This window comes from Pteropus vampyrus, unplaced genomic scaffold, assembly GCF_000151845.1.
Source record: "Pteropus vampyrus isolate Shadow unplaced genomic scaffold, Pvam_2.0 Scaffold208, whole genome shotgun sequence".
In the NCBI taxonomy this organism is placed as follows: Eukaryota; Metazoa; Chordata; class Mammalia; order Chiroptera; family Pteropodidae; genus Pteropus; species Pteropus vampyrus.
This window is the reverse complement of record NW_011888989.1, coordinates 385,756-412,329: the sequence shown is the minus strand read 5'-3', so window position 1 is coordinate 412,329 and position 26,574 is coordinate 385,756. Positions and strand designations below refer to the sequence as shown.

The window sequence follows — 26,574 nt, the reverse complement described above, 5'->3', positions numbered from 1 at the left end:
AATCTCAGTGGTCCCAAGCACTGTTATTGATTCTATGCAGAAATAGCTCCTGAACTGAATCATTCCTTTCTATACAACCAGCCCCTTACTTAGGGCAGGCCTTGATCATCTCTCACTTGAGCAGCTGAATCAGCCTCTAGTCTTAGCTCCTCAGTTTCTCCCACACTTCCACCAGAGAAAATACTTCATCAAACACCTTGATCATTTAATGCCAATGTTTAAGACTGCTGTTGGTTCCTGTTGCCTATTGAAGTAGATCCAGGTTCTTATTTATGTCTTACCAGGCATTCCCCTACTTATTCTCTAGCGCTTCTTACCACCTTTGCTTATCACCACATTCTAGCCACACTGGACCAACCCTTGGCCCCTTCTCCTTCTGCCTGCAACTTCTTCCCTGGACACTTTCAACCTTCAAGACTCAATTCAGCAGTTGCCTCCTCAAGAATGTTTCCCGATGTTCCATCTCCTGTGTTTGCAGAGCATTTCATTCCTCACTGAGGTCAGGTCCTGTCTGGACACATTAGACAGGTCTTTTTACATGTCTGTTGCTTTGCAAAACAGAGCTCCTGCTATTTAGGTATCAGCCTAATCCGTCTTTGTGACTTTAGCACCTAAATCCGTGCCTGAACTACAGAAAATGTTATTGAATAAAAGAATTAATGAAAATAGTGATGTCGTGTCATTGCTTTCTTGAAAATACACACAAATTGAAAAAAAAAACTGCATATGTAAACAATCGCATCGAATTTAACTTGTGTGATATTTAAAATGACTAATTATATTAAAAATTAACCTAGTTATTCATCTAGAATAAATCTATTTTAAAATTTCATTAATAAAAGTGATTTTATAAAATGATTCAGGCTAAAGGGAATCTGTCAACTTCATAATCTTGTTCCTTTAAAAATTTTAACAATAATAAAACTAATATTTTTTTGCAAAGAACTTTCACTGCCATTAACACATTTGAGTCTAACGAAAAACCTGAAGAAGCAACAGCATTTCTAAATCCAGCTCTCCTCCTTTTTGGGATTATTACACAGGGTAAAAAGAGCGGACTGAGCTTTTTTTTTTTTTTCCTTGCCTGGGTTAAAATGCTACACACTTTAATGTATCAAGTGACTTTGCAAAGTTGTATTTTGGGTCTTTGCTGAAGCCAAGCCATGTTCACTTTGCCATTTTGGATCACTCACATAATTGGTATGCAGCACAGTGAAGAATTCCGGATTGGTGATGAACTTGACTGCTGGGGACTGCAGCAACAAGGTGATTTTTTGTGAATTTACTGGAGAAAGTGACCCTTCTCTCCTCAGATCTGGAAAAAAGTGAAGCAAAGCAACAAAGTGCATTGGAGAAAAGTCATTTCAAACACAGTATTTCTCTGTACACCAGCAGCACACAATCCTTCACTTATACAGTTGGAGTCAGCTATTGTTTTTAATAGTAATCTGACCAGGAGTTGGTGATATGACCAGGTATTACAGAGAAACAACCAGATGTTACAGAGATCTGACTAGGAGTCATATCACTTTGTGTATGTCAGTTAAGAACCATTATGTCCTAGGAGTTTCCTGTATAACTTCAGTTAGCCTCAAGTCCTTGAATACCTTTTCTCTTTTATATCAATTACTTTTTTCTTTCTTTATAAATTTCTAATCGAAGCTGCGATAGGTTGTTTGCAGGAAAGGCCACAATTCTTCCCCTCCCTGCATCCACATCCATCTGCATGCGTCTCCCCTTGTTGAATTGAGCTGGCCATGTATCTGGTTTTAACCACAGAATTTGGCAGAGATTTGAAGCCAGGGTTTCAAGAAGCCTGTATGTCCCCATTTTCATTCAGAACTCTACCATCACCATGAGTACAAGATGAGTAGCCACGGGAAGAGAAACAAGCTACCCTAGTTGAGGCCCTCTCAGGGCAAACAGACCATGGCCGATCTGACAGCTGACCAAGGATGCATGGATGAGCCCTGAGGTGTCCTGAGGAATCACCCAGCTTAGCTCTGCTCAAATTGCCCACCTGCAGGACTGTGGGATAAACGCATGGATGTGAGTTTAAGCTACTAAGCTTTGGGAGTTTGTTATACAGCAAATGCCAGCGGATCTAATACTAAATTCATAAATATATTTTCTGCTCCTTCGTTTCTCATGTTTTTAATTACTCAACCACTTTACCACATTGCTCTCAGAAGGTCAAAGAAATTAATGATAGAAAAGCCTAAATTAGTCAATTTAGTTAGCATATCTGATAAAATAAAATAGAGGCAATTAAAATTGTTGGTGGAACTGTGTACATACATTTAAAAGAATGTATAAAATTGTCCACTATTCTGCATTATCATAGAGAGCTGAGACCTGGCAAGACTGGAAACACAAACTTGCTTACTCAGACTATTTTCTGAGCTTTCTTTTTGCAAATAAATTTACCATCGCTTAACTCAATTTAAAAAAGTAGATTATTAGGATGTCACTGTGATCATTTTATGTCATTACAGGTATAAAAAGTGAAAGCCAGTCTCTTATGCCTTTTGAATATTCTCATCTGAGTTCACTCAGACAGTTTGGAAGAAATGACAACCAGATACCTATAGTATTTGGTAGAAAGGCTCTCATATCATGTGCATAACCATAAGCCCAAGGGAAAAATCTCTTTACTCTCAAGTACTCCCTCAGGGAGAATTGTATTTTATCCCAAAAACAAACAAGTAAGTATTCTTATTTGTAGTGTTGTTATGTGGCTCTTTTGAAGTAAACTGAATTTTTTATTGCATGTTTTATTTATAAGTGGAAAATCCTTAGGATAACCACAAATAAATTTACTTAACTAGAAATAATTAAGCTACTGAAAAAATTGCCTTGATGCACAAGTACTGTAGAAAACTCAGCCCTGAGTCCCTGGAAATCATCTGCTTTTCTGTCTTCAGACCCCCAAGCCATGGTGCCGGTGTTCTCTTTATGCGAATCCACTTCTTTAGTTTCTAGTGGGAAACTTCTGTCTGTTTTACCTTATTGGTACCTTGTCTTTTTATCCTCTGCCCTGACCTCCACCCATTCCATTGCTCTTTCCCCTAGGGCATAGCACAATGCCACAAGGTAAGGAGAGGGACTCAATACACCTTGTCACACAGTAACAGGATCTCCTTACATACCTAAGCTTGACTGAGAAGATTCAGCCTCTGAGTCACTCCCACCGCCTCCTCCGCTGCCTCCTGCTGGGGCTTGCTCACAACTTTGGCTACCAGAATCTTCTTCAGGCCTCTCTGCTGCAATGGTTCGCTGAATATTTTGATACCTTTGCATTAGGAAATGGAAAGAAAGGAGTTAACTTGTTTGTTGATTTGTTGGGGGCTGGTGCTTTGAATCAGATAACTGGGGAAATCTTTAAAGAATTGTCTTGAATGTCAGGAAAAAGATACTTAAAATTCTCACAAGAGAGCCAAAACAATTACCAAGATAAGTATGGCTGGATGATTTGACTTCTCTTCTCTTTGTTTTGTGAACTATGATGAGTTTTAAATATGGTGACTTTTTAAAAAACCAACACAAATAATAACTAATCATTAAAAAACTGCCTATACCTTGCATTAAACAAAATCTGGTGAAATCTAAAATAAAGCTGTGGGAAGTAACTTAAAATGTTATAATAAAGATATCAAATTACCTACAGATTATTATAATAAGTCCACAAAGTAAAATAGTATTTCTACTTCTCACCTTTTTTTACTTGGCAGGTAACTGATACAACTAGCAGGGGTTGTGGAAATACTATACTATAAAAGTATGCTGACAGAAAAATAAATGTCATGGCAGCCAAATGTTTTCTGCTTATTTAAAGGCTCTTTTTATTTTTCTTCCCAAGTTGGAGATTTAGTCAGTTGGTCAGCCAGTCAGTCACCTTACCAGATACCTACTAAATATTTACTAACTCTTCCAATATTTCCAGGCTCTGTGCTGGACTTTCAGATCAAACAGAAGACTAGAATATGACATCACACTCTGCACACACACGGTCAAAAAGGAACTCTAAGTAAACCATAATAAATGTGAAAAAGCTCTCTTAGATGTGTGAGAGTTGTGTGAATACAGATGAGAAAACACCTAAGATATATTCATTTTGAAATCAGAGTATGAATTAACTGGGGAGCTTGCAGGGGGAAAAAAAAATACACACACACACACACACACACACACACACACACACACACACACAGATGATAACATGCCCCAAAGAGTTCATCTTTGGAGAACTTTGAGAAGCTTGATGGTGACAGGATATGTGGGCCTTGGGCAGTGCTAGGAGACCAGCAGAGGGGAGATAGAGAACACCTAGCAGGTTGCCCCGGCAGCAGTTTGAATGTTATTCTCTAGGCACAAGTTCTCCAAAATGAGCTGCATCAGAATCACCTGCAGGACTTTTAAAACACAGACTGCAGGGCTATACTCCCAGAGTCTGTCTGTTTCAGTCTGTCTGGGTGAAGAAGGCAAGAATTTGCATTTCTAGCTTCTCAAGTGATACTGCTGCTACTGGAATCAATTTTGAGAACAACTGCTGTAGGGGCTTGGTAACTGCTGAAAAACAGAGACAGATTCAGCTGTATACTGAGAATGACGTCCCCTATAGAGTTGGGGAGAGCAGTTGAGGACTACTGCACCAGTCCAGGCTGAAGATGCTAAAGGCCTGGCCCAGGAAGGAGTGGTAAACCTTGCTGGATCTTTAAGCCTAATGCTGAGGGAGGGAAAACATACTTATTGTAGGGTCACTCAGTCACCTCTATCTGACCGAAAAGTACAGACATTTCCTAAATTTCCCTGCCCTGATAGCCTGCTTTGCCTAATTTGCGTTGTATTTTTAGGCAGATGTCTAGCTGTCTCTTTTCTGTTCGCCCTGCTCTACTTCCTTTACTTCAAGCAGCCTCCCTTCTCCCTCCCCATATGACCTCTATTTTACTTAATATCTCTCAGCCTACCAAAGTACATAACTAAGATTCAGCGTCCACTTTCTTCAAGGCACAGCAGGAATGAGAGAAGTGACCCAATTCAAGAGATGTTTAGCAGTAGAATTTGTAATAATTTTATATGTACACTCAATAGGATTTGGGATCTGATTGAATATGTAGGTTGAATAAGGGGGGTGGCAATTGTGATGTTCAAGGCTTTCACTTAGACAAGGGAGGAGGAAATGCCAACACTGAAAAAGGATAAGAGAATGGGCAAGTGAGGAGGAAAGATTTTCGTGTGGATTTGGACATGTTGACTTGGAGGTCCTTAAGGTCACACGAGTGACAATAGCCAGGAGAATGTTGCTATATGGGTCTTATGCTCAAGAAAGAGTTGCTGGAGTGGAGGAAGAGGCATGAAGTGGAGGAGGAGGGCGAGTCCATGTAGCTCTTTGAATAACCAGGTCTTCAAGTATAATCCAAGATGGGGGCAAGGGAGACACACCGTTACACAGACAAAATCTGCTGTGGCAGGGCTTCTGAAGACCAATGACATCTTTCCTTAACCTTAAAGAGGAATTTTTTCTTCAAGTGTGGTCTCCAGACCACTTGCAAGAAAATCATCTGGGTGATCATTATAATTACAGAAACTGAAGCAAAATCAAACCCTGCATTTCTAACAAGTTCTTCAGGTACTAGTATCTACATTTTGGTGTGAGAGTCACTGGTCTGGGGCTTTTTTAAAGTTTTATTTTACTTAGGGAGACTCAGTCATTCACTCTTGAGAAGTTACTGTGAGGCATTCCTGAGCCGGTCTCATATAAGACAATGTGGAAGGGGTCAGAGATGAGCAAAGAATTATATTGGGGATGAAAGAAATACTAGTGTTTATTTACCACTTCAGTGTTTCTGTGGTAGGGAGATGGTGGGGAAGGTAAGGATGCCAGTCTGTAATGTTCTGCAGGAACTCGGGGAGTGAAGCCATGCCATAGTGGGAGGGACAGAATGTGACAATGAGAAGCTGCCTAAGTGGGTAACCTTGCCCAGGGGAAGGAAAGGGGCCTGCCAAAGACCAAGGAATCTGCTGTCAGGAAGACACCTTAAATGGTTCATGACAGGTTGCATTTCCACAAATAGCTCAACAGTATTTTTGGTTCTGCATGCTCTTCTAGAACCTTACCACTCTCTTATTAAGAGATAGAATCAATGTTCCCTCCCCTTAAAACTGGGAAGGTCTTGTGGCTATCTTGACTAATAGAAGATACAGTTAAGTGGCAGTTTGTGATGGAACACAACAGCTGTACTATGAGGAAGCCCAGGTCACATGGAAAGTCTATGTGTAAGGGGTCAGAGATGAGCAAAGAATTATATTGGGGATGAAAGAAATACTAGTGTTTATTTACCACTTTACCAGTCTATGTGACCAAGCCAATGGCCAGCATTAACCTCCAGATATGTGAGTTTCCAGCCCTAGTCACCCTCTGACTGTAACCATAAGATACCCTGAGAGAGAACCACCTTGCTGAATCTAATCAACCATGAGAATCATGAGAAATAATGCTAATGATGATGATCATAATAACAATGATGAAAATAAATTATTGTTGTTTCATGCTACTAAGTTTGGGGTGGTTTATTACTCAGCAATAGATACCTGGAACAGGGCTTAGACAAATGTCAAGTTGTAGCCTCTCTTTTCCTTCTCAACTGAAGTGATCATAAAGGAGAATTTTTATGAGTAAATACAATCTTATTTGATGATGAAAATGTTAGCAATTTCACAACCTGTTTCATGTGTCCTCAGTTGAACCTTGGTTATCTCAAGCCTTACTGAGTCAACAGCTTCAAATTCCAGGTTTGAGGTCCCATCCCTGATCTTTGATGAAGTGTAGTGGCATCCTGAGAAAGCAAGATACACAGAAGTATGTGTGGAAGAACTTAGCAAGGGCAGAACTGCAGCCTCAGAGGCTTACTCTGCTTTAAAGATGAGAGAGGGAGTCAGAAAGCTAGGTCTCTTCTATTTCATCAAGAATTGTCTTTTAGTGCCTTTCCTATTTTTTTTTTTTGCAGCAAAAGTTTAACTATTTATATTATGTAATAATTTTATGGAAATTGGTGAGAAATTCAGCTGGAATACCTAATTTGTTAATGGACACACACCCACAGGAATACACAAAACAAGAAAAAAAAACCTTCCAAAACTAAGCCAAAGCAAACAAAAACAAAGCCCAAGAACAAATAATTCTCGTGGGAGGAGCTTCCATTGGTAAAAGAAAAGCTCATGGAAACAAAAGTTGAGTCGTCCTCCAAGAACTAAAATATAAAAACCACTAAAATACGAGGAACACCTTAGCAAAAACACACCGAAAGACGGTATGGAAGTGAAGCTGTTGCTGCTAGCAGTGAAGCATAGAACCACCTTAGAAAACATTTAGGCATTGATATTAAATATCAGAGCCATGTGAATCTCTCCTGGCCTGCTCTTTTGGGCACTGAACCCTAAGGAAACATTCTACCACAAGACAATACTAATATTTAAGAGTCTATTGGGCCTTATCTAACATAGTGATAAAAAGTAGTAAAAAAACATACAACAATAAGGCAAATTAAGTTAACAAATTACATTTATGCATTGGAAAACTATACAACTATTTAAATGATAATCTTAAGACTATGTAGCAAATATGAGAATGTGTATAAGGTAAGTTAAAAGTGAATATAAAACTAACTAGACATTATAACTATGCAAGGACTGCGCATGCATGTGGAAATTTTTTTTAAAAACTAAACCTTGTATTAGTAGGATTATAGATCATTTTTTCCATTTAAAAATTCCATTCCTTGATAGAACAATAATTTTATTCAAATAACTAAAATTCCGACTTTAATTGATTATTTAAAATGATAATACATATTGATATTTTCTGCTTGCTTAATAAGTATGTGTGAAGATAGAGTTAGTTAATTCAGAATATTCTGAAAGTTTAGGAATTAACTAAATTGCTGAATTGGGAACAGTTTTGTGCAGAATCCTGTTTAACTCTGGTACCATACTAGGCACTGGGAGAGGGTATACAGAAGAATAAGGTGGGGAGGTATGGACTGTAACAGAGGTAGACATGATTGATCATGGGGCTGTAGAAGAGATGACTACAGGCTTTAAGTGGAGGATTCTGGGAAGGTTTCAGAGACCACGTGACATTTGCATCGGGCCTTTGTAAGACAGAGATGTGTACCAGGTAAGGCAGGCAATGAGGGACTTCCCTGCAGTGGGAGCATGTGGCAAAGGCTTTATAGGCTGGGAAGGGTATGCCAAGTTTGGGGAGTGGTCGAGTTTGAACATAGTCACTGCACACTGCTTTTGTGTACTCTCTATTTCTCAGTGTACATCTCCTTGAAGAAATACATTTGATTTTCACAATCACCTTGGCAAGAGTCAAGGGAAACTCCTTGCAAGACTGAGAAATATTTCTGTTTTCCTGTGAGACAGTGATTGTTGTAAATTTTTCCTGATAAGTGAAGGTTATCAAAAAATGACCCCTTTGTGTTATTGCATCTGCAGTGAATAAAGACTGGCAGTGTAACTTTATGTGGCTGCCCTATCATGGCAAATCACTGACGAAATTTAAATGCTTGAAAGCAATAGGTTAAGGTAAGTATTGAAGAGTCTGAATACTTAATTATCTCAAGGTTATCTGTCCTTCCCTAAGTAGTTTTTTTTTCTCAAGTCTCTAAATTCTTTTTCTTTTTATCTGTCCAGATGGAGGTAGCAGATACAACTTCCTATTCAGCAAAGTTCGGCTATTGATAGCAAATGTCCTTTGAAAGTTAACTGTATCAGCCAAAAAAAAAAAAAAGGACAATTTAGTCCTATTAAAAATACCTAGAGACAAAAAAAAATTGAACTTCTGGTTATTGTTGTACACAGAGAAGCATGCTTTAGGTGAAAATCATCAGGACTCTTTTATTGCCTGAGCATTTGAAGACAAAGCATGGGAGAAATGCTATTTAGGATTTTGTTTACAGGTTAAAAATGAAAATGACATCCTACAATTTCATTACTAAGGGTTTAGTTTTTAGACAAAACAATTCTCAAAAATGTTTTCAAACATTTCTTTTTCTAAGATGAAATCTTTTTAAGAATTAGTGTTTTTGAGTATATAGCAAATATGGAACCAGAGTAGACATAAATACAGTGATATATGAGACAGTTTTTCTCCAGGAAGCTTTTCAAAGTCTATGGAACCTATCCTTGAAATGTTTTCAACTGTTGGAATTCCAGGCCCTTTTGGGAATCTATGACAGATATGGATCAGTCTAGCAAAAAAAATGCACATCCACGTATAATTTTGTATACAATTTCTAGAGGGTTCATGGAACATTGACACCCTTGGTGAATACCTGGGGTAGGAGTGTGGGCCTCCATGAGTCCCTTGGTTAAGAATATCTATTATCAAGCCTGGGACATCAAGAAGTTCAGAAGATTCCCCATCTTTAAATGACACTCAGGCTTAGCTCCTCTCCTGCCACCAAATTCTAAATCTAGCTAAGTACCTACTATGAAAGGGTTTCTTAAGATACAAAATTACTCTCCAGCCTCTTCATACATCTAAGCAGAAAAGTGTAATGGGTTTCTTTAGCTGTCATTCTCCTTTCACTGTGGTTTATAGGGATTCTGCATGCTGTTCACCAACCGCCTGTTAAGCTGCTCCATCTGCTGGATGGACCCTGATCTCTGCATCCCATCAGGAGTGGCTGGTGCTGTTGGACGCTGCCAGGTGGTTGTACGGTTAACATGGTCCACATAAAAGACCCGCCCATGGCTGTCAATACGAGCTTCCCAGTCTAGTGTATAAGAAAAAGGCAAAAAGAAAAATCAAGAACAAACTACTAATCCGTGTGAAACAGATACCACCTCCAGGTCTTCTACAGGTAGAACTCACCTTTGGTTATTTGCTGAAGGTCAAACCCTGCTCACAAAACCTGCCACGACTTCTGAGGCATTGGCATTGAATTGACATTTCGGAAAAGAGCCTACTGGACTCAGGTTCTCTGCTGGGCTATTCTAAACAGTAACTGTAGTTATTTAAATATGACCTATGTTAAATTGTAATAATTTCTAAATGGAATGTCTAATATTTATTTTATTTCTTTCTTTAAAAATTTCCATCCTGTCAATCTTGTTGGCTATTTAAATGACAGCTAGAAATGTCTTTCAGTGAGACCTGACACTGAGATGCTGGAGAATTTTTTCTTCGCTAAATCTGAGAGAAGGTAGCTAGTCGGGGGAGGAAATAATGGCCCTCATATTAAAGCCAGTTTTAACTACAATTCTAAAATACCACACATGTAACTTTAGATGATCTCTAATACTTAGTAATTTTAATTGATTGCCATTCGTCTTGAGAGAAAGAATACCTAAGGTAATGCTACACACTTTAATGTATCAAGTGACTCTGCAAAGTTGTATTTTGTAAATTCACAGTGTATAGTTAATCCATTTGTGGCTGCCAAATAGCTCTTGACAAAAACAAAACAAAACCAATAACAACTATTGACAAACATCAAACTTTTAAATACCTCTGTTGATAAACAACATCTCAACAGTAGAAGGACCTGAAGACAAAAATAAGTTCCTTCACTTTTCCAATTTAAATAACAATCCAAAAGGTAGAATAACAGATATACACAACATAATACATGTATGGGGCTGAGATGGAGAAGGATGGATGAAAAAAATCCTCAAAACTGAGAGAGCTGGCTGTTAATATGTACATATCTGAGCTTAACATGGAAAAGCAATGTCTGCTGTATAGAAATGGACAAAGCTTTTAGAGTCTACATATAAAAATGTGATGGAAATAACAACTTCATAATAAAATTATGCTGAAAAATGAATTAAGCCAAAGAAGAAAAAGCCAAAATGACTGCAAATGAAGGAAAACAATTCAGCCTTTTAAGTGAGAAAAAAAACATAGCTTTTTGGGAATAGATCAGATATTAACAATTCTATTGTAAAAATTACAATTCAAGTAATGCAACAGCAACTCTCAATTTTTTTTAATGAAAAACAATATATTTAGTATTTTTTGAAGTTTTAGGTATACGTTTTATTTGTGAATATTATGACTTATGTCTGACATTTACCTGAGGAATTGCCAAATAATGCCCAAAGAAAACCAAAATATGAGAAAACACCAAATTTAACTTATAAGACAAATTGAAAGGAAAATCTAGTCAGATTATATAAATATATTCTAGGATCTTTTGATTAAAATTAAAATTCTAGATAATCCAGCCATCAACTGTTAGTTGTAAATGTTAATAAGCTTGTTGATTAAATTGTATATATGTGTAACTACTTGGTAATTAATCTTGATCTACAAAATTTGAAATTTTGGTGATTCCCAAAATCAGACATTTTTTTTCCCTTGAAACCAACATGAGTTATCCAACAAAGAATGAGCTTTAATCCTTGAAGAGCATGGTGTTAATCGATTCAATTGAACAAAATCCTCTCATCACTCACTATGAACTAGAAACTATGGCAGGTCTTGAGGGCACATTGCTGAGTAACACATGTGCCTGCCCTCCAGACACTCACAGTAAAGGAAGGATTCCTTCAAAGACAAGACACCAGTCTCATAAATTATTTAAGGAAAAAAAAAAAAAAAACCTAGAGAATTGTGTGGCAATAATAATAATTCCTCTCTGTAAGTTTCAATACTTCTAAATCATTAATGGAATAGAATGAAAGCCAGACAGGCCCTTTTGTCAACATATTAAATATCTGGAATACATAGTGCTAATTATATATTCATAAATATTTTGAAAATAATAGCTAAGTAGAATTTAAGATCTACTTAAAGATAAACATGTTTTCTTGCTTGCTTTGTTAAAAATTAACTTTCACATATTTTATAAACCATATTGTATACATAAAAAAAATTTGAATAGAACTTCAGGCCTCAGTATGTCCTGATGGATGACCCTGTAATGTCTACAAAGACTCCTGAAAATGATACCTTTACGATGTTGAGGCAAATTAGAGTAATTCATCTGGGTCAATTCATCTGTGATTGAAGGACCTATCACATACTAAATTATATATTTTTCCATGAAGTCTAAGGACAAAGAGCCTAATAACGTGTCATCTTCAGTTATTTTACTAACAGAAGTAAAAATGTACTTTTTTTACTTTAATAACTTCAATATCTTGTTTATAGTTTCTACCTCTCTGTTGAACTTCAGTCACACCTCTAATTGCCTTCTTGATATCAGTATCTGGATGATGTCTCAAAATAACAAAATCAAAACAAAGCTTCAGAGCTTTCTCGCCAAAACATTCTCTATCTGCAACTTTCCCTTCTCAACTCAATTAAAGACAACGCCATCATTCTAGGTAAAAAAATCTTGAAGTCATTCTTGACTTCTATCTTTCTCTCACACGTTACATCCAAGCTGTCAACAAATCTACCTAAAACATAAATGTCCATAATCTGACCACTCCTCACCACCTACATGGCTCCCTTACTGGCCCAAGCCACCATTGTTTATCACCTGAGTCACTGTAATAACCTTATGTTGGGTTTCATGTTTCTATCCTTCCTCTTCTTAATTCAATGCCAAAACAGTAACCACGGAAAACATTTTAAAATATAAGTCAGACAGCATTACTTCTCTGTTCAAAACTATACAATGTCCCCCTTTTATCTAGAGTAAAAGCCAAAGACTTTAAGTGGTCTACAAGGCCTTATGTGATTTGAGTCCTGATATCTCCCTATCTCATCATCTGCTCCAGATGCACTGTCTCCCTGCTCTTCTTCAAACCCATTAGGCAGGCTGTTCTTTTTGTTCAGAAAGCTCTTCCCCAATAATTGAGTGATGATTCTCTTACCTTCACCAAGTGTAGCATCAAATGTTGCCTTTTCAGTAAAGTTTACCTGACCACCTATTTTAAATGGCAAACCAGCTACCACCACAAACTCTAGATGCTTTTACCCTGCTCTGTATTTGTTTTTTGATAGCACTTATCATCATCTAACATGCAATATACTTTCTTAACTTTTCTTTTTCTTTTTTATTATCTATCTGTGCCAGACTAGACCATAAACTCTACAGGGCAGGGATCTTTGTATTGCTTACTTAAAATAGTACCTTGCACAGAGTAAGCATTCAATGAATATTTGTTGAATGGATGATTATCAGCAATGAAATCATCTACGTACTATTTGATTAAGAAAATTTAGTTGTTAGGCTTCGCTAACAACTTTTATAATACTTTTCAGTGTCACGTGGACAAAAAATAGAAACCTAACTGGGGAAATTTGTTTTCATTATTTAAAGCAGTTTATATAAAGTAATTATTTAAATTAGAGTTATATTAAATTATTTATGATATCTATATGTGTAACCAGTTATTATCTAGCATGGATTAGAAGTCAATTTGGTGATAGGCTATTTTTTTGTGGGGAAAGTGTTCCTTTCCTGGAGAAAACATGTTATAGATATTTTTCAGATAAGTGTTAATTAGGAAGTATCTATAGTGGCACTTAAATTTTACTATTCATTTATGGGTAGTAAATGAATATCCATATATCAATTAATCATTCAGTAAATAAAACAAGTGTCAACAGTTAAAGGACATAATGTTTGGCTTGGCCCACCTCCCAAAATATAGTGCTCTTTTAAATATCTACAAATTAAAAGTACTCATATTTTCTCACTGATAAATTACAATTGAGTAGGAGAAAAATGATGTGAATGCAAAATATATTACATTACCAAGAATAGATGAATTAAAGAATAATTATTTCTCCTTTTGAAAACTGTTACCACTTAATGTAAGCACAGGCAAAAGTATGTAAAGAAACATTGATTCCTAGCATCCTAGAAAGAATTTGCAGTTGTAGAATTTTTCAAAGCTTAAAGATTGTCTTTGCTTGAAAAACAAGCCTAAACCAAAACAGAGATGAAGAACTCGTGAACATACGTGATGCTAAGTGGTGTCAGTTCCTTCTTACAAATTTATTATAATGGAATAGTATAAGGTTAAAGCTAGAAGGATATCTAGAAGCTACCTAGTCCAAATCTAACATTTACAAAATGAGGAAATTAAAGCTTTACTTTACAAATTAGATAACTGAGTCACCGAGAAAGTAAATGATTTTCCCAAGTTCAAATGACTAGTTGGATAAATATTAATTACATTCTATAGTTACCAAGAGAAAATGATATTGAATTCTATCCCTAAAGATGATATTTTGTCTGGAAACCACTAAGAACTACAGAGGAAGTTTGAGGCTGTCACCTACTGATGCAAGTTAGAGTAAAAAAAAAATGCAAGTTCATGGATCCTGATGGATTGAAATATTTTATTATATGGAGATGCTTATGACATAACAATCCAATGCAAAAGAATAAGATTATTTTGTCTTGAACCACAAACTTTTAAATATAAATTGTTAAAATTTGGGACTTAAGTGTTATGTACAGATTGCAAGGACTAGTCAAGTCTTATAAAAAATGCTCTTCATTTCAGAAATTGAGGGATGCTGAAAATACTGGACTGTCTCTTCAAGATCACATGTTGAAACCATTAGTTAAAAGACAAACAATTTTTATAGTAGGCACCATATTGGTTTTTGATAACAGTGTAAAGTATAAAGTTGGGGAAGAGTTTGGATGTTTACATACAAGTTCATATTGACCTGTTTAGACTTAATAGGAATAAGTAAGACATAGAGTTTAAAAACTAAAGCTTACTTGGTGGAAGAGGCTCATCGATTGTTGGGTAGTGATGATGCTCAGGCCTCAAGGAAGGAAGTTGGCTTACTGGCTGGGAATTATGGAGTATAGGACATTCACCTATGAACAAGATAGTCAAGACATTCAAGTTTACTCATTGCTGTGGCAATGTCATCAAAAAAGCAAGACTGTAAAACAAACTACTAAAGAAACAAAACCCAAGGAGTGGGTAATCTATTTTTGTGTCTGTTCACTACATTCACAGTCATTCATGAGAGAGGGTTTTAGAGGGAATTGCTTTTTTAAAACCCAAAAGAAAATAGCTGAATACTTCATGACTATGATCTATGCCACATAGACCAACATGTAGGATCAGGGTCTGATGTGAATCTTCTTGGTGAAAAGGTGGCCTCAGTAAAGGACACAAAAGAAAATTAGCAGAGCTTGACTTTAGCTCAGCAAAAGAAATAGGCCATGTTTGAGGGAAGTGCAGCATTTCTACTGTTCCATAAAAGCTCAGTGGGCCCATGCAAAATGATTGCTCCTTGCTTGAATAAGTTTCACCAGAGGGCTACCAAGAAATGTTTTTCAGATTTTGATTTTGGAATGAAACTCTTAGATGGTGCCTTTCTAAGATGGGGTTAAGAAACTGGTGGCCCAAGAAGGTAAATTCCCATAGTATGGAAGCTAGGGGTTGGAGTGAGGGGCCAAAGAGCTATGGGATTTTGTGATTGTTCCAGGTTATTTTGAGGAAGAATCAGACAAGACAGGGTGCTCTGGAAAGAGAAATGGACAAAAGACGAAGGAAGTAAATAAGAGGCAGGAAGACTGAGACAGAAAAACTTGAAACTCAGAAGTGGTATAGAAGGAGAAAGATGAACATGGAGAAATTTTGGAAATAAACATATTCACAGAATGCCTTTCTCTGTTGTTATGAATATAGCTAATATTATTGTCACTCAAATTTATAATAAACTGAACAATGTTCTAAAATGATGTCCCTATTTCATGATGTCTTTAGGTCATGGTAACAAAAGGTGTAGAGTGGCCATGTGGTTGGGAGGCTTACAGCACCAGCAATTGCAGAGGCAATTACTCTTGGTCTTTGGATAGGTAGAGAGACACAGGTCACGAGATAGACCCCATTCAGACTGGTGTCCCACTTCCCACTGCCTCACGTATCCTGATCCTGGCTTTCTTGCAATAGCCCTTATTGGCCAGAAGACAAAGATCAGGACTTCTCCTTCTTCTGCCCTTCATGGATGATGCAAATATCAAGTGTTCCATTATCCCTTGGATCAAAAAGGAGAGAAATTGTGAAAAACAGTTGTTAAGATCTTTGTGGGATCTCAAATATTTCCCAGAGTGTCCATGCATGAAAAAGATGATTATTTCTTCTCACTCTAGATCCATAAAACTGATAAAAAAATTAAAATTAATTAATTAGGAAAGAAGTTAGATGGATTTAATCTAGCAGTTTAATTGCCAGAGCTAACTGGAAAACAGAAACAGACAGGCATTAAGGAAGGCGTCCTTTTAAACGTTAAATATATTACATGATTTCTTGTGCAAAATCTGGTATGTTACTCAAATCTTTAGGGTCCTCTGAGACTGTAAGGAAAGTCAAGGAAGGTGACCCTCATGTCAGTGCACAGCTCCTTGTGAACTGACTCTTGTTTCAAAAATGGGCTCTGTTTTTAGTGGATACCACACTTATGTCTGTCTTTATACGTGGTTAGTGTCAGAAACTAAAAAACAATGGTACAGCTGTTATGTCACCAGCTGCTGTGTTTTTAGTTTAGTTTAGTTGATAAAAAAATCAACAAACTTACCTCTCGTAATTAGTTCAAGCGATCAGGTTAATTACACCTATAAGCTAGTGGAAATATTGTCACTTGCTGTAGTTAATGGAGCAGATTTCATCTGCTTATGAACCCCAAGCAAATGCAATGATGTAATTGATGCAGGTCAGCCAAGTGAAAAGTTGGAGTACACAGAAGAAACAAGCGACTTTGTTCTGTAGAAGGCCATAGATCCACACAATCACCCTTGCCTCAATCACAAAGCAAGTATTCAGACCTCAGAACTTCTAAGAGGGAGACATATTCCACTTGAAAAGTTAGTCTCACTGCTTATCTGTCTGGAAGAACCCTCACTCAAGGAGTGGCCAAGGGTTTTACATGTATCACCCCAGTCAGTCCTTCCAATAACCTTTAGAGGTAGATTTTAGATTTACATCCATTTTACACATAAGCATGAAGCATTTATATAACTGGCTAAGGTATCATGACTAGGAAGTGGTGGGAGCAAATATAATAAACCCAAGAGGCCTGACTCTATGACTTGAGTTCATGATCACAATATTATATTTCTCCTTTATTTGATCTGCACAAAGTTTTTAAAAACTATTTTATACTGAGGTTAAAAATAGTTTTAAAACTATTTTGTAGAAGAAAAGAAGCAAAAATTAGATAAAGAATACCTCCTCCATAAACTACTATGGACTCATCTATCTGGGCATGTGTACAGTCAGTCTACCTTGGCTATGGCAGTGAGAGAATTTGAAATCTTAGAAGTCATGACAAGAGGCAATTGTGATTCTAATGGGAGAAGAGGGCTCACATATATATATCAGGTAGGTTGTGTTGAAGTCCTGCTTTCTTTGAGCATGGGCCAGTGAGGGACAGAGACACTGTTAGCTCACGACTTACTACTGAGGGAGGGAAGATTGGCTGAGAAGTCAAGTGGCAATGTGTGTGCAGCCTTCACGAGATCAACAGTCCCTCTCAGGAATCTTCCTATTGCCCCTGGTGACCACTGTAGGGAAGTGTGCAGGTATTTCTTAACCTTTCCTGAGTTTACAGTCTTCAGAATTCAGAAATTTAGAAATTTCTTTAGAAGCTGCCCTGCAAACACTTCCACTATGGTTCTGAAATACCTTCCTATCTTTTTGTTAGGGCAGCTTCCTCTGCTGGACAAGGGCATGCCATTTCCAATTTTTTTGGTTTTTTTTTGCTTTTGTAAACATGTTTTTTAATAAATGTACACTGAATTATTTTTTTAATTAATAATACATGAATTGTCTTCAAGCATGGTGGTCAAAATCTACCCCACAGGCTAAAATGGTTGACAAACTATGAACCCAGCTTTATTTTTGTATGGCTCTGAGTTAAGAATTGTTATTACAATTTTAAATGTAAAATTGTTATAAAAATAAGCTTTTGGTGAGAACATTTGCCTACCTTTGCCCCTTAACTCACAAAACCTAAAATATTTACTATCTGGCCCTATACAGAAAAAGATTGCTGACCTCTGGTCTAAAACATCCCTAGATAGCTCCTAGTTATACCCTTTTATGTGTGTAACCCCAAATCTCCTTACACTGTAATTATTTTTGTGTTATAATTAATGAATACCTTCCATATGTTATCTGATGTCTATCTATCTTCTAGCATATAGCATTGGGCCCAGAACAAAGAGACTCAAAATATCCTTGTTAATTAAAGAAATTGTCCATCTCATTTTCGTTTTCATGGGTGCCTTTCCATATTGTATGCTACTATGACGTATTATATGTCACTATAGTTAATTGCATATCACTATGGTTTTCCTCCCTGTTTTTCTTTCTTTACCAATTTTCTTTCACTTATCCTTATCACATGTGCCACTCATCTTTTCCCTGAAATGTAGAATAGAACATTGTTTGATGCTTAAAATTATTTTTTGTGTGCTCACTTTATTTCCTGTAAAAATGTGTAGGTGCCAGGCATTTGTTGAAAGGCTGAGAATTCAAACATAAAAAAGATACAATTCTGGCCCTTCATGAGTTTACAATGTAGTGACAATACTACCACATTTTGTTTGAAGGCTAATTTAAACAGCAGAATAGAAAAATAGCAGAATCTACATTTTTCTCTCTTAAAACAACTGAATTATTTCATATTGTTATGTGACTTGAACTATTTCCTCCTATGTCGCTGTCATTTGATTGGAAAATGGTTCCCAATTCTGGATAAGAAAATTAATTTTATATATGATTCCAAAGGCATGACTACGAAGGACCATCTTTAGTTAAAATACAGAATACATTTTAAAACTAAAGGTGGTAGCTTTTGAATTAGAATATTACTTGAAACAAAGCTATTTATGCATTCAGGTTATTCTTCTCTTCTATTAGAGAAAATAGACCAAAAAAAAAAAAAAATCGAAATACCACCACCAACAAAACCAACAACAATAACAAGAACAGACAGAAATAATGAAAAATATGTGTAGGCTATCCTTATCCATATCTACGTAGACAGGCTAATTAAAGTCTAAAACAGAGGTAAAATGTTCTTCAACTTACATAAAAATTTATTGCTAACCTTTAGTAAGTTTTGGGAAGTCAGCAGATATGTAAACACTGTCCACCTAATAATGATGTTTATTTCTGCTTATATCAACCATATGATACTAACTTTGATGCTCTAATCGGAGCCAAGATAGGAAGGGTAACATGTACACTAACCATTTCTGGTGCTTTGTTAAACAGAGAAGCACACATACAAGTGCATGCTCACATGTGTGCACTAGCTGTAATTCTTGGTGTATATCTAAGAGGTGGTGGGGTTTCAGCTATTCATAATCACGAAAACTTACACACACAAATATATATAGGACAGGCATGCACATTGCAGCAGTATACCATTTGGGACTGATCCTCTTAACCCTTGTTTTTAAACCATTTTGGTAAGACCTGTGTCTCTCTGGTGGTCCTATTTTCATTCTGATCAGCTTTGAGGTCTAACCTTCTCTCCGATTGCTTGGCCCTGCCATGGGGAACTCCAGAAGGTCAGTGGCTCTTGCCATGCTCCCAGCAGGGGTTGCTGGCTGGTCTTGCCATGGCCCAGGTCCATTTAGAGATTCTGGGTCCAGCTCCGGGCTCTGCACGGAGTCGGGCACCGACTCGAACGCGCTGTTCTCCTCCTCCTCATCATCTTGCGAGGAGAAGACGGTGCTCTCGGAGATCTTGGCACTGTCCACCGAGGAGAAACGAGTATGACTGGCGAACCTGCTACTATTGTAGCAGGAGGGGCTGTAGCAAGAGGCGCTATAGCAAGAGCTGCTGTAGCAAGATGTGCTGTAGCATGAGGAGCTGTAGCAGGAGGGGCTACAACAGGACATGTCACAGCCTTCACAGTTGTGGTCCCCGCCTTGCCTGGGGCTGGAGTCGCTCTCACTCCCGGTGCTTGGGAGCAGGTCACCATCAGGGACCGGGCTGTTGGCTAAACCGGAGTGGGTAGGGGGCGCCATACTAGGAGTAGCCCCCTCCGGGTCCTCTCTACCCTCTTCCAGGGCAGGTGGCTCAGCAGCTACCGTGTCTACCTCACTGAGCCCATCCTTCTCCGAGGTGTTCTTGAAGGTGGACTCTTCCTCAGCACTGTTATTATCTGTGGCGCTGCTGCCCTGGGCCGAGGGCATACTGTGCAGGAGGGTGTGGATGCGAATGTAGTGTGTCCGTGGGGTCTCTGGGTTGCCGCAGGAGGATGCAATCACGGTCTCCAGCTCCGACACAGGCAAAGAGCACGGCCTGCTCTTTCTCTTCACTGAGGCGCGCAGCTGCAGGCTGTCCTCCAGCTGCCCAAGGGTAGACACATCCTGCTCCTCTTCCTGCTCCTCCTCCTTCTCTTCCTCCTCCTCCTCCTCCTCCTCCTCCAACACTTGTCTCTTTTCCTCCTCCTGCCCCCTAGCCAAGCTCTCTGTTAACACTTCCTCTGCCACAGGATCCCCATTGCTGCCTGGAGTTTCATTGTCCTCCAGCAGCCCTGGTGGAGGTAACTCCCTTCCCAGGTCCAGCCCCTTGGCTAGCTCTTCCTCACTCAGGATGTCTTCTTGCCCCAGGCCCAAGGTCTCTCCAGCCTTGTCAGGTCCCATAGAGACTGTGTGGTCGCCTCCTGCCTCAATGGTACCTGCCTCTTCCTCTACCAGTTTGGCAAGCTCCAGACTCTCCTTCTGGACAGTGTCCACAGCACTGCCCTCCCTTGGCTGCTCTGGCTTCAAGCTCCCGAGGGACTCTGGTACATAGTGAAGAGGCTCCCCATGGCTGCTTGCCACCAGGTTGTTCATGGGACTGTCCTGAATTTCTGCTGACTCAGCTTCCATACTCAGGGAAATCTCTTCATCATCTGCAGATATAGAGGAAAACTCCATGTCATTTCTTCCATAAGACCACATTTAGTGTTAGTGTACTCTGTGGGACATGGACATGTAAGCCATCCTAAGGAATTTTTGTTAGGATATTGGATGTAAGGGTTGATGAGGGCTTCTCATTGGCCAGTACTCAGCTGAAAAATTCTATAAGAATGTGTTCATCTAGAACAGCTAATCCTAAAATTTATATGGAACCACAAAAGACTTCAATAGCCAAAGCAATCTTGAGAAAACTAAGTAGAGATATCATACTCTCTGACTTCAAATTATACTACAAAGGTACAAAAATCAAAACAGTATGGTAATGGCACAAAAATAGACATATAAATCAATGGAATAGACTAGAATGCCCAGAAACAAATTTTCACTTATATGATTAATTAATCTATGACGACAGAGGCAAGAATATACAATGGGGTAAAGACTGTCTCTTCAATAAGTGGTGCTGGGAAAACTAGACAAATACATGCACAAAAATGAAACTGGACCACCTTTTTATATACAAAAATAAACTCAACATTTTTTAGAGTTTAATTTTTTTTTTTAAAGACTTAAATGTAAGACCTGAAACCATGTAACTCCTAAAAGAAAACCTAGACAGTAAACTCTTTGACATTTGTCTTTCCAATACCTTTTTGGGTATGTTTTCTTGGGAAAGTTCAACAAAAGCAAAAATAGACAAAAAGGGCTACATCAAACTAAAAAGTTTTTTCACAATAAAGGAAACCATCATCAAAACGAAAAAGACAACCTACAGAACAGGAGAAAATTTTTGTAAATGATATATGTGATAAGGGGTTAATATCTAAACTATATAAACTACTTATACAACCTAACATAAAAAATCAAGCAATCTAATTAAAAAATGGGCAGAGGACCTGAATAGACATTTCTCCAAAGAGTACAGGTGGCCACAGACATATAAAAAGATGCTTAACATTGCTAATCATCAGGGAAATGCAAATCAAAACCACGATAAGATAGCATCTCACACCTGTCAGAATGGTTATCTTCAGAAAAAAACAAGAAATGACAGTGCTGGCAAGGATGTGAAGAAAAGGGAACCCTCAAGCACTGTTAGTGAGATTGTAAATTGGTATAACTACTATGGAAAAAAGTATGGAGATTTCTCAAAAAATTAAAAATGGGACTGCTATATGACCCAGCAATACCACTTCTGAGTATTTATCTGAAGAAAACAAAAATGCTGTGTCCAGCAAGTGGTAAATCCTGCCACATCCAGCACAGTCCTGGAAAATAATCCTGAGTGGGAATGGTGGGAGATTGAGAAAGAAAGAAGACAGAAAGTTGGGGTCGGGAGGCCCAAATATCCACTGATGATGGAATAGAGAGTGATTTTATTTTTGCAAGTTGCTTTTATACAAGAGCATACATTTGCTGGCTAAAATAAGATTATCCCCACCCAACCTACACATTCTACTATAATCATTTGCATTTTCGTAGATTATCCCCACCCTACACACCCTGCTATAATCATTTGCATTTCAACACCACATTGTTCATTGTTCTCTGATCGGTTCCTCCTTCTCCATTCTTAGGAGGATTCGTGGAGGTGAGGCAACCCTTGGTTGGTCTCATAGACTGCAAGGAACTTGTCAGCTTACAACCTGCTCTCCACACAAAAACACTAATTCAAAAAGATATATGCACCCGTATATTCATTGCAGCATTATATAATAGATAAGATATGAAAGCTATCCAGATGTCCATTGGTAGATGAATGAATAAAGAAGATGTGGTATATATACACAATAGAGTATTACTCAACAATAAAAAAAAAAAAATGAAATCTTCTCCAATGAAAATGAAATCCAACATGACTGGGCCTAGAGGGTATTATGTTAAATGAAATAAGTCAGAGAAGACAAAACCATATGATTTTATTATATGTAGAATCTAGCAAAACAAAACAAATAAGACAAAAAAGAAAAATATCAATAGATATACAAAACAAGCTGGTAGTTGTCAAAGGGGAGGGAATAGGAGGATGGGGATAGGTGATAGGATTGAAAAAAAAAAGGCTAGTCTCCCTCCCAAGTGCTTGATCCTATTCCCCTTATTGTGAACATATGATTTATTGTCTGAACAGGGACATGATTGAGAGTAAAAGGGGGCATGAATAGTAAAGTCAGGACAACAGGCAAAAATAGGACTGTCCTGCAAAAACTTAGGACAAAAAAAGAATAAGTTCTTATTGTGTTAATGACAATTTGCAGTCATAATATATTTCTGAATTCTGTTTCAAGGGAATTCAATTTTTGGTTAAAATTCCACTCAATGATCTCCAAATCTTAATGCTACCCTAGTTCTAGGCACATAGTAGGTACTCAACAATGTGTCCTACTTGGAAGACTTCAGAGATGGGGGAGGGCTGTTTACAAGTTCCTTGCTGATCTCAGGCAAAGTTAATTATACTTTTCAGCATATTTTGTATGACTGGGTCCCCTAGAATGGCAGAATGGGTAAGCTGGGTTCTTAGGCAACTAGAGAGTAGAAAAGAGCTAGATAATGGAAGAAACCAGTCATTCAGACTAAAAGCCTTCCAATATTTGGAGATTATTGAGTGGAAGATTAACCAAGTCTCCACACCAAGCAACTATTCAAGGAGTTGCAGCTACAGTTTACCTCTATCTCCCCCAGATGTGAACTTCCCATTTCAAACACACTAGCACAATAAGGCTGTCCTTACTGATATAACTGAAGGAAGAGTCAGTTTTATTCTCAGAATACAGAAAGGTTAAAATTGAAAGATAAAAACAGTCAGGTGTTTTCTTACAATCTGCATTGTATATTGGGCATAGAAAAGTGAAACTAGAGCTTAATGAGTGAGCAGTGATAAACTTCAGACACTGAGTTCTCAAAGGCATCATTAGCTTTAACAGCAACTCATAAGTGACCTAGGAGAACCAAACAATTTTCAGCATGATCTATACTTAGTGTGAAGGTTGTAAGAGAAGAGCAAAGTGTTATTAGAGGCCTCTCATCATTCTTATTTGGAAATATGTTTTGCCATGAAAAACTGAATGCTGTTTGATTGAAGTTTTCTGTTCAATTTATAGTTTTAATTTTTTCTTGTGGTATTGTAAAAATTTCATTGTGCATAGTTCTTCAACAACATGACATGTACCAAATTTATTCATGTTCATATTTCTTCATTCATTCATTTATATATGCAATGATTAAACATCTATTGAGCACTTCTGATGTGGGTGCTGGAAATAAAATAATAAATTAGATATCACTCTATGCCAACGTTGGCCTTGTTGTCAATCCCCACTTCACTGTCTGACCCTCTACCTTCTGGTCACCATAATGAAAAGGACCCTCTCTATCAAGGGGACAGGAACCTGGCTTCCAGATGAGATCACTGACTGCTAGGTCTCAAGTGGAAAAGATGGAGAATCATAAAACCTAGGAAATGTCTGGACAGAACCATGGTTATTATGTTTAAGAGAAAGATATCATGCCATGACATGAAGCTAGGATAAATTCATGCTGAAAATACCTGGGTGGATGGAGGAAGTGATCTCAAATCGGAATTGCAGCTGTCCACTAACATGATCTGTTGGAAGCCTGCGTCCAAGTGTGTAGCTGACCACTCTATCCCTAGAAGAAAATAAGCACCATCACGGATCTGGTCAATACCTCTTCTTTTAAAGACCATACAAGCAGATGATGCCCAGGGAAGCCCTGCTATTAAAATCTGCTCAGGTACCTATGAGATGGTCCTAAGGTAAAGACAGGAATGTACATCTGATCAATAGCAATGAAAAACTTTAAGAATATTCTTATCAAATATTCTAAAAGGAGTCACCAAAATACAGCCCGTGAGTCAAATCTGGCTCACCATCCGTTTTTGTATGGCCATGAGATTTTTACATTTTTAAATAGTTGCAGAAAAAGCAAAAGAAAAGTAATATTTTGTGACATATGATATTTATATGAAATTCAAATTTCAGTTTCCACCAATGAAAATTTTATTGTAACACAGCCATGCATATTAGTTTACATATTGTCTAGGGCTGCTTTCATGATGCAAATGATAGAGTTGAATAGTTTGGACAAAGACCTTATGACCTACAAAGCCTGAAATATTTACTACTGGACCATTTACAAAGTTTTTCAATCTGCGTTCTAAAGAAAAAAAGACATGGATATCTTTGCTTGCTTTTTCTGTGCATGTTGACGTTTTCCAAATATACCCTTAGTAATGGACAGTGCTAGCAACAGATTCATGTCTTGCAGTATATATACATAATGTCTAAGAAAGGATGCTGTCATGGTTACTGGAGATATTGCAGAATGCTTCAGATAGGGACCTGTTGCAGGATGGAGCAGAGCAAGACTTGTGTGCTGGTTTCACTGGCTTGTGACTTCCAATTACACCTACTCCAGGGTCCCACACAAATACCCTGAAACTCTCACCTGGATTCTGGCACCATCCTCTCTGTCCACTCAAGGTAATTTCTTAATTCCTGAGAAGAAAATTATCCAGGGGAATCAACCTGAAACTTCGCTTTTATAGTTTCATCAATACGTAGCTTCAGCAGAATACACTAACCCTTACCTTGGCCTAAACAGAAAGAGTAACTGCCTTGAGATATTCAGGAATTAATAAATCCTGTGTTTCCAGTAATAACAAGGACATATTTCAAAACCAACTGTTACTCAGGTGATTCTGTATTAATTCCATTTATTTATTTGTGACATTCAAATAAAAAGATAAATCACTGGTTGATAGTGTTTTAATGTTTCTTTTTGGAAAATATCAGTGCTATGAAACAAACAACATATATTCCAATGGTCCACTGACTTAGTATTTTTCTTTGGTAAGCCATGGTTTAGTGTTTGAACTTCCTTGGAAGTCCATTAAATAAAGCATTATGTGAAGGAAAAATAGAATGAGCCATACTGTTTATTTATAAAGGGTTTTATATTATGAAGTAGGTCTGCTATGATCATGAAAGATAATCCTGATAGCTGAAATCAGGAGAAGCCTAAAGACAGTCAGACAATGAAACAAAAATTAAATTTATTATGCTTTGCATTTGCTTTATAGACTTTTTTCCCTTTGTTTTTCACCACATTATCAACAAATATTTTTTTAGCCTGTGCCATGGAAAAAGTACTGCAGTTGATACAAAGCATGTAAATGATAGTCCCTGCCTTAAAATAGCTTATATCTGGCTGAGAGTATAAAGCAAGACCACAAAATATGGTTCAAGGTAGCCAGTGGTATTTCTAACATGAAGCTGAGGTGGTTGAGGTTAGAGGACTTCAGAAGAGGCAGGGGCCCAGCTGAGGGCTGAGAAGTTATAGGTGAAGGAATCAAGGGAGCATTGGAAATGAGAGTGCACTTATGACTGGAGAGGAGGGAAGGGGAGCAAATGTCTGAAGGCAGGGAGATGGCGAGTGAAGATGCAGCAAAGGTTTCCAAAGCAATGCATTGAGGGAGAGAGGATATGGGGATTGTATTTGTGGAAGGAAGAGGGAAGCTGTGGTGTGAAGTGGATTTGCTTTTGTTTTGGATGCACCCTGAGGTTCTGCCATGGCCCAGGCCTGACTGGCCACTGCTTCAGTGGTCATCATCCCAAAGCCTTTTTTCTACATTGGGGCACCTCTAGCATGGACAGCATTGCAGAAGTGGTCTCCATGGTCTGTGGAAAGCAGCAGTCCT

The 26,574-nt window shown here is 37.8% G+C and overlaps 1 protein-coding gene across 1 annotated transcript in view; it reads right to left on the bottom strand.

The window, feature by feature from the left end:
* Positions 1-26,574, bottom strand: part of HECW1 (HECT, C2 and WW domain containing E3 ubiquitin protein ligase 1) — a 483,256-nt gene that overhangs the window by 128,338 nt on the left and 328,344 nt on the right. The window contains exons 8-14 of the mRNA XM_011372467.2: positions 24,403-24,503; positions 20,388-20,851; positions 19,475-20,336; positions 14,703-14,804; positions 9,632-9,782; positions 3,150-3,292; positions 1,194-1,315 (exon numbers count right to left, since the gene is read on the bottom strand). Of these exons, the coding sequence (XP_011370769.2) occupies positions 1,194-1,315; positions 3,150-3,292; positions 9,632-9,782; positions 14,703-14,804; positions 19,475-20,336; positions 20,388-20,851; positions 24,403-24,503 (1,945 nt within the window). The remainder of the gene's footprint in view (positions 1-1,193; positions 1,316-3,149; positions 3,293-9,631; positions 9,783-14,702; positions 14,805-19,474; positions 20,337-20,387; positions 20,852-24,402; positions 24,504-26,574) is intronic.